The sequence below is a fragment of the Rhagoletis pomonella genome, unplaced genomic scaffold (genome assembly GCF_013731165.1).
Source record: "Rhagoletis pomonella isolate Grant_MI unplaced genomic scaffold, Rhpom_1.0 Rhpom_scaffold_00006, whole genome shotgun sequence".
Classification (NCBI taxonomy): Eukaryota; Metazoa; Arthropoda; class Insecta; order Diptera; family Tephritidae; genus Rhagoletis; species Rhagoletis pomonella.
In genome coordinates, this window is record NW_023458560.1 from 54,508,046 (window position 1) to 54,516,281 (window position 8,236).

Genomic DNA, 8,236 nt, shown 5'->3' on the forward strand with positions numbered 1-8,236 from the left:
TTATCAACTTAACTTAAATTTCTTTTAAGCTAAATAATTCTTAAATAACCTTCATCTGGCATCGTCGTGATAAATATTCTGATAAACTGATGAATTAGGTTGAATTTGATCTTTTGAACATGTGGCAACCCTCTAAATATAGTTGAGAAATAAAGACTTGTCAAACCCATTTCGAGTGATACCAATATTTTAGTAATTCATTTAACTTAATAAATAATTTGAATTTTTACTTTTTAAACGGGTGGCAACCCCCCTAAACACCTCAACAATGTTATTAGTGTTAAAACTAAAGATTTCTTACATTCTTTTGTTTGGCATATTTTAATGTTTTATTGTTTATAAGTTAACCGAATTCGACTTTTCAAATAGGTGGCAACCCTCTTCTAAATATTTACGAACTATTATCTCCTTAAACTCTGTTCATTTTGCGCCCATATGATGATACATATTTATATTACCTAATTCCCTTAATTCAAATTGAATTTAACTTTTTAAACAGGTGGACTGTAGGGGGGCAGTGAAGTTAAGAAACAAAGCTTTTCAAAGCCATTTCGGTTGATACCCATATTGTAACAATTGATTTAACTTTTTTAATAATTTGAACTTAATTTCTTAACAGGTGGCAACTCTTTTCGAAAAAGTAAAATCGGACGAACAGTGCAGATCTGATGACCTGGACAAAAAATCCCTTCGCGTATTATATTAGATGAGAATCCGTTGAAGACTATCCAAATTATGACCGGTGTTTTGACCCAACATCCACATTTTAAGTTTTTTGATCATAACTTAAGATTTTGGAGGTGTATTTGAAATTCTGCTAATGCGAAAATAATTTTTTAGACCTGTTCTACCACCTCTACTACATTACGTTAAAAGTACATGCAACCAATTTTCTTTGTAGCACCGTGGAGATTGTGGGTAGTGAGGTATTTGGTCGTTAGGATTCTACTTTATCAGCAATTTTTCCGGGTTTGGAAATGCCGTAATGAGGACACCATTAAGCAAGTAAGGCAAAAAGTGAGACCCTCTTTGGTTGGATTGCTTAAGTAAATGGCTGGTAATGAGATCATAGCCGGGAGCTTTTTTCAGGCTTAACCTTTCAATTGCTGTTTATACTTCTTTTTTATTCATTTTTTTTTTATCGGTGGGTCAAAATTTATGCGGTGTGAATATCGTTTTTAGATAGCTCGCAAATGTGTTTGGCCCATTCGTTGTTTTCCTATCTTATCGCAGATTCTATCAGGGTGGGTCCCTTGAATTTGCTTGCCACTTTCCAGAGAGAATATTCGGTAGTTGCTGGTGCATCAATACTGCTCAGGTATAGTTGAGTTTGGGAGTTGTGTTCTTTATTGAGGGTCACTTTTATTTGTTTTGTGGGCTTGTTAGTCATTTTCTCTCTTAAGAGTATGTAGTTTGTTGCCGCCTTTTGCTTGCAGGTCCTTTTTCTCTTATGTTCGCCTTTACTTCTAGAGAGGTTCGTTTTCCGATTACGTAGAGTACATTGTGTGGGCTTGGCAGAAAAATTGGTTTTTGATTTATTAGAATAAAAGTCGAAACCAGAGCTAGACGTTACTTCCGAGGATGCAATGCCTTTAGCCACGATGAAATTAAATCGGGAGGGTATTTTCTTTTTTACTTTTGGTCAGTATATAGATTTTCCGCACGAGAGCAGAAATTAATTGATATTTATGATAGTAACAAATAATGTGATAGCACCAGAAGGTGTGCTTTCCGTTGTAAACGCCTCCGGCTATGAACCTATTAACAAGCAAATTGAAAAACCTTTCGTATTCCGCAGTACTAATAGAGTAATTGGGTGGACTAAAACAATGTCTTTCCTTGGCCTTTGACTTATTTGAAGAATGATGAGGAGATTTTGAAATACCGAATGGGAGCTTGAGATATTATCAATGTAAATGCATAGCATTTGGGAATAGCAAAGTTTCTTTCTCAATAACAAACGAAAAGTCCCTCTTTCGATTTCCTCAGTAAGTTGAATCACTAAGATGGGTATTAGCCACCCCGAAGGAAAAGAAGCAAAAAAGCTAACACAAGTTGGTTATTTTTGGCAAGTGATAATTTTTTACTACAGGGCAATGTCGCCATACTCACACTAACTCACAATAACATTTTCATATATTGGGTTTGTGTGTGAAGCAGCGGAGTTTTGCTCAGCCCAAAGAGTTGGCCGGTCACGGCTTTTCTTTTTTTACGAATTAAAAAAGTTATAAAGCTTAAACAACGAATTTTGTATGTTCCAAACTCGTTGTTCTATTATTATTGGTATATTTGAAGTTCAACAGCCCGATTTCATTATATTAATATCACAGACTCTTCACTCAATAAGTTTGTAGTATTTATTTTGCAAAGGGAACTGTATGATTAGTTGAATTAAAGAAAGATCGAAAGACATAAGCGTTTTTTAAGTAGGGACTCCACTTTGGTTTATATTAGGGAAAGCATGTACGTGTTTGCAAACCGTATCAAAGAAATGATATACTCGAAGAGTTGATTAATATCTATTACATAAATATTATATAAATAAATAAATAAATAAAAAATACTATTTTATAACCTCTTCTTATTGCCTAAACACCTTGTAGTCTTGCTGCAAAATGATTTTTGAAGTCAAGATACTAATCTTAATAAAATTTTATTTGAGATATCGACTGTTTGGTTCGATTAACGTATCCGCTAAATATTCGTAAACTATGTATATTGGTTTTTCAATAGAAATCTAATAGTAGCTTTGAATACTAAAGTATATACATAGTTCATAAATATCCAGGTTAATGAGACTAGTCGGGACTTGAAATATGCCTTCGAGTTTATAAATAGATAAATCCTATGTACTTTCATTTGAGCTAATCTTGTAAAAATATAAACCTTTTATTGTATATAAGAAACACAATGAAACAAAGAGCACACTAAGAGCGACAGGTAAATTGCTGCTCATGCCATGTCAAGGAAGATTGACGTAAGAGTTAAACCATTGGAAATATGACAATGAAGAGCGCACATAAATTAAGAGCATTTTTTCCATAATTAGGAACAATGGAATTCGAACACGTTCTTACTAAGAAGAAGAGAAGCTTTGTTAAAAAAGAGAAGTAAAGTATATAGCAAATATGTACCTACATAAATATGTATGTAAGTAACAAATACATAAATATATAACTAATGCGATTTGAGTACTTTTACGAAAACAAATGGCAATCATATTATTTCTATAGTTCTACAGATCTAAAAAAATTATATTTTATTGATAAATTTGTTAAATAACAAAAAAGGTATTAGTTACATATATTTATTTCATTTCTAAAGCTGTCCCTTCCTCTTCCTGTTAGTAATGACAAAAAGAAAAAGATTTACCATTCCTGCATAATAAATCAGACACATGGAATATATTTGCATTGAAATCTGCAATTCTACATACATATATTTTGTACGACAAAATCTGAGATGCGGCAAACAGGACATCTGCCAACAGGACATCAAGGCCAAACTGTCCACTCATGGAGACTCGTGTCTGCAGCTGAATAACAGATTCGCCAGTTAGAAATATCTACATATATTGGCATTTTTTACATATATTTTTAATAGGTATACGTATGTACATATATTAGGGCGGATAATTTTTTTCTCACTATTCGCGTTTAGAATAGGAGTAATTTTAAGCAAATTCGCTGAAGAAACCATGGGTCTAAAATCAGTTTAGAGTTTGCCAAATTGCGAAAATATGTTTCGAAGAAAATGTGAAAGTTTTCACTGCTGCGCCCTCTGGTGGAATTTTAAGAAAACGATGAATGCAGAAAAGGGATTCCTCATACCAAGAAACACCTTATAGCATTTTTTGTACAAAATTTAAGCACTTCTTTATGACAGTACAGCAAAATGCTAAGAAGCCCTTTTTCGCAATTTGGAAAACTCGAAAGTTTACTTAGAATTGCGCATAGAATCGGTTTGTGCGCATAGCCGATAAAAGCTCCCATACAAATTGACCCACTCTAATGTATATTCATTATTTATACATACATATAAATTGTTTTTCCTTCAGCTAAAATATAATAACTCAATACATTTTACAGGGGTTATGTCCATGAAAGGAACAATAGTGCTATGTATGTATATATATGTATATGTATGGTTGGATATTTTGAAGAAAATATTCGTAATTATTTTTTTTAAAGTATCTAGTCACTAGATTCTAGTCTGGTTTTACTATTTTTGGCCGCTGTAGTCACGTTATGCGCCGCACTGCTGCCCGAGTGATTACTGCCACAATAGTTCATTGGCATGTAGCACAGTTTAAAAGACATAGTGAACAGACACCATGCTAGGGAAAATGACCTTCTAGGCTGTAAACCATAGACATCTGCACCGGCGCCATGTACCATCTTGGATACATTAGTTTACCAAATGTCTCATTCCAGGGTTTTGGCCATCCATTACCGCTGTAGGTTCCATTACATTTCTGTACGAAATCAAAGCTCGGAAGGAATACATATAATTCTAAAAATAAAAAATAGTAAACAAAATCTGAAGCAAAAAAAAAAATCCAGTGCCAAAAAAAAGGAATTTCCTAAACAGTTGTCCTCATATTTTTTTCTTCAAAAATTATTTTCAGTTAACAATATTTTTAAAAAATTTCATACAAAAATTTCTAAATACTTATTAAGGAATTATACAACTTTTATCTAAAAAAATTATTTTTGCAATTTCAGGTAAGTTTTTGGTTAAATATTTCTTCTTGAAAAACTTTTTCCCCAAAATCCTCAAAAAATATTTTTTTTTCCAAAAAAAAAAATTACTTAAAAATCAGTTTTTTCTAAAAATTATTTTCTAAAAAAAATCTTTTATCCAAATATTATCTATTAATATTTAAATTAAATTAAATTAAACCAAATTTTCATTGCCGTTTTATCGAAAAAAAAATATTTTTCTCAATAAAATAAAGAAAGCATATTCTATTATCCAAAAAAATATTTTTTCAGTTTCGTTTAAAGTTTGGTAAGTTATATTTTTGTTTGAATATTTTTTTTTTAATACACATATCGCTCATTTACTTCAATAGTGTCATAATCCAAAAACTAAAAAAATTTAACTAAGTATTTACATATGCAGATATTAGTATTAGTTCTCAAAAAAAAAAAAAACAAATTTTCCCAAAACATAATTAATTTTTCCCTAAAAACTAAATAATTTTAGCTCAAACAATTTCCAAAGAATAATTTCCCCAAAAAATATTTTTTTCGAATTTTTTAGTGAAACAATTTTCACCAGAAAAAAAAAACATTTCTAAAGCATGTATGTACGTTCGACTTTTTATAATATTGATAAACATATTTCTTTCCTAAAATGTATTTTCACCAAAATCATTTTTTTTTTCAAAAAGTATTGAGGAAAATAGTTTTTCTCCAAATTTTTGGTAGATATTTTTATTTTTAAATATGTATATTTGCAAAAATTGTATGATAATATTATAAGAAATTTAAAAACAGCTGAAATCCATATAACATGGATGAGTGAAGAGTATATTGAGAAACATGTTTGCCTTGATCCTGAAAGGGATAAGCATCATATCTGCCACATTTTCCCCTTACATGAGTCTTGCTGCAAGAGGTAGAGCCCTCATCTCGATTACCATGCGCAGAGAACCATGTCTAGATGTACATACATATATCAAGATTCGCGCTTGGTGTTGCTGTCATCACACCAGTAATGCCCATGCGGGCTAACTATTTTGCTTGTAGGGTTTTGCTGGACTTATCTTTTGTATTCTTCCCTCAGATGGGTGAATCATATGTAGAAGTGGTTTCACCCATCCATATTGAAACTACTTTAACATCTAAAGCCATATTTACTTTTTACTACTATAAAACATTATTCGAGAATCTGCGTAACTGACCTTTTTTGGAAATCTGGTTTTTTAATAGTGCGCTATTTTATAGTATTTTGTAGCTAAATACACTCCTTCATCGAAAATAAGAAACTCCGATTAATTTGAAATACCAATAAAAAAAATTTAGTAAGTGATAAAATTCTTGTTGGAAAATTAAATTTGTATCGGTGTCTGCTTACGTCTTATATAAGAATGAATAAAAATATACATCAAAACAGTGACCATATTAGAATTTGTGAAAGCAAAAATATTCGATTGAAAAAAACAAAAATTCGTATGCCCTACACCGAAGTTCCCTTACACGCCAGTGCGCTAATTACGCACCTACAAACATCGAGGCTAAGCATGGAACAAACAGCGAGAAACGAATAACGCACCACAATGAGCAGCACCTGCCTGCCGCCGCCGCTATGCGCAGTTATTTTTAGACTACCACAATAAGCAATTCCACACCAACCAGGTGCCTATCCGCAACTCAGCCAGCTGAAAGAGTCATTGTAGAGCCTAGCATGCGCGAGTTGCTTGTAGATCCTTACGGCAGCAGCTACGAGAAACGAAAAAAAGAGCACCTATCTAAGGTATGTGTGGCGGTGAAGACGAGCGCCACTCAAGCGGAAATAAAAAAAAAACGAGATATTTAATATAGGAATATGCTGCGATGCGATATAGTATTACAAAGGGGTTGCTGAAGAGCAGAAGAATATGTAGCAGCAGAGCGCGCAAATAGAGGAAACATACAACTTATTATTAAATATAAGCTGAGCATGAGAAGCCGCCTAGCTTTGAAAATTAAGAGTAAAAATCTCGTAACCTCAATGAAGAGTCTCTATTGAATATTTATATACTTACTCGAAGGAAATGTACTCTGCATATATAAGTGCAAGCGCAACACCAACAACAATACAGACAACGAATTAATTTTAGTGTATTGTCTAACAATCTGATTGGCGCAACGCACGTGTACGCTAAGCCATCACGCGCTGGTGGTAGTATGCAGCATTGTTGTTTGACCATACGGCGTGGCGGCACGCGGCCAGCGGCCAGAGTCAGAGGCAAAGCCACCCAAGCCAGCTAGCCAGCAAAGCAGTCAACACTTCCACATAGCTTTGGTAAGCCGGCGCATTGAAAACAGGTTTTCATATAACGGCTTTGGAAGCGGCAACGATTGGTGGTTGTGCGACTGTTTAGAGAATTGTTGTTGGCGCTGGCTTGTATAGACTCTTGACGGTTGACTGCTGCCTGTTTGGTGCTACAGCAGCTAATAGTGGCGGTAGTGGTGGTGGTGGTGATGATGTTGGTCGTTGGCCGGTGGTTGTTGTGTGTGCGGCATGTAAATAAAGCTGGTGCGCTTGTGGACACAATAAGCAAACAGTGGCTAACTGGTGGTGAGGAGGATTTTGCTGAGCGTGAGTGTGGTACTGCGACACTCCCGTGCTTCGCCGCTGGTTAACAACTCTCGCAGCATTAAGTTGCGCGATTAGACCTGGTGAGAGCGCGCTGCATATTCACTCAACAGCAGCTCTTTGAGCGCAAATCCGGGCTCGAACAGCAAAGAGTGGCTGCCGACCAGCAACCACCACAATTGGACGCGAGGTATGTATGAGCTGGCTTGAGAGTGGATTGAGCGCGCAACGTATAAAAACGAGGATGCGTAGCGGCTCAGCACAGTTCTTCGTTGCTGCTGCTTGAGTTTGTTTGTGTTCGATTGAACGCCACGCATGCCAACACGATTTGGTAGTTTGAAGAATAAAATAACCGTATATATGCAAAGACAATTCTAAAACCGTGTACAATCGGCAAACGAAAACCGAACGCAATAAATCGACGCGTAAGCGCGTTAAATTGTTTAAAAAATTGAAATAGAAAACTTTTGTTCCCACGGGAATGTGCACGAACGTGAAAACGTGAAAATTTGATAAACGGAATTTCCAACAAAAAATAAAATTTTTTTTTTTAAACAGACACTAATAAGTGAAAATTACAGTGTGGCAGCAAAAAATTAAAAAAAGTTACAAAACAAAAACCGTCAAAATGCACACAGTCGAGGATATGTTGGGCGAGAAAAACTACAGCAAGTGTCCCTTGAAGAAACGCCCGATCACCTATCAATTCGAAGAGGACAGCTCCACGGATATAGGCGATGTGAAAATGTCCATCGCCGAAATTGCCGCGCACAGCATTGACGATCATCCAGATCAGCCCGAAAATTTGAGCCTCAAGAAACGCGCCTACGACCAGGATGACTTCGCCGCCAAAACCGTCTCAAACGGACAGACCACCATCACACCGCATGACGAGCTCATTAACGTCAGCGATTGCTGTGAGGATGAGGGT

The 8,236-nt window shown here is 35.0% G+C and overlaps 1 protein-coding gene across 1 annotated transcript in view; it reads left to right on the plus strand.

Moving 5' to 3' along the window:
• The first annotated feature begins 7,586 nt into the window (after positions 1 to 7,586).
• LOC118740976 (protein escargot-like) overlaps positions 7,587 to 8,236 on the plus strand; it is a 20,277-nt gene continuing 19,627 nt past the window's right edge. Inside the window, exon 1 of the mRNA XM_036472750.1 lies at positions 7,587 to 8,234. Within this exon, the coding sequence (XP_036328643.1) occupies positions 7,934 to 8,234 (301 nt within the window). The 5' untranslated portion in view covers positions 7,587 to 7,933. The remainder of the gene's footprint in view (positions 8,235 to 8,236) is intronic.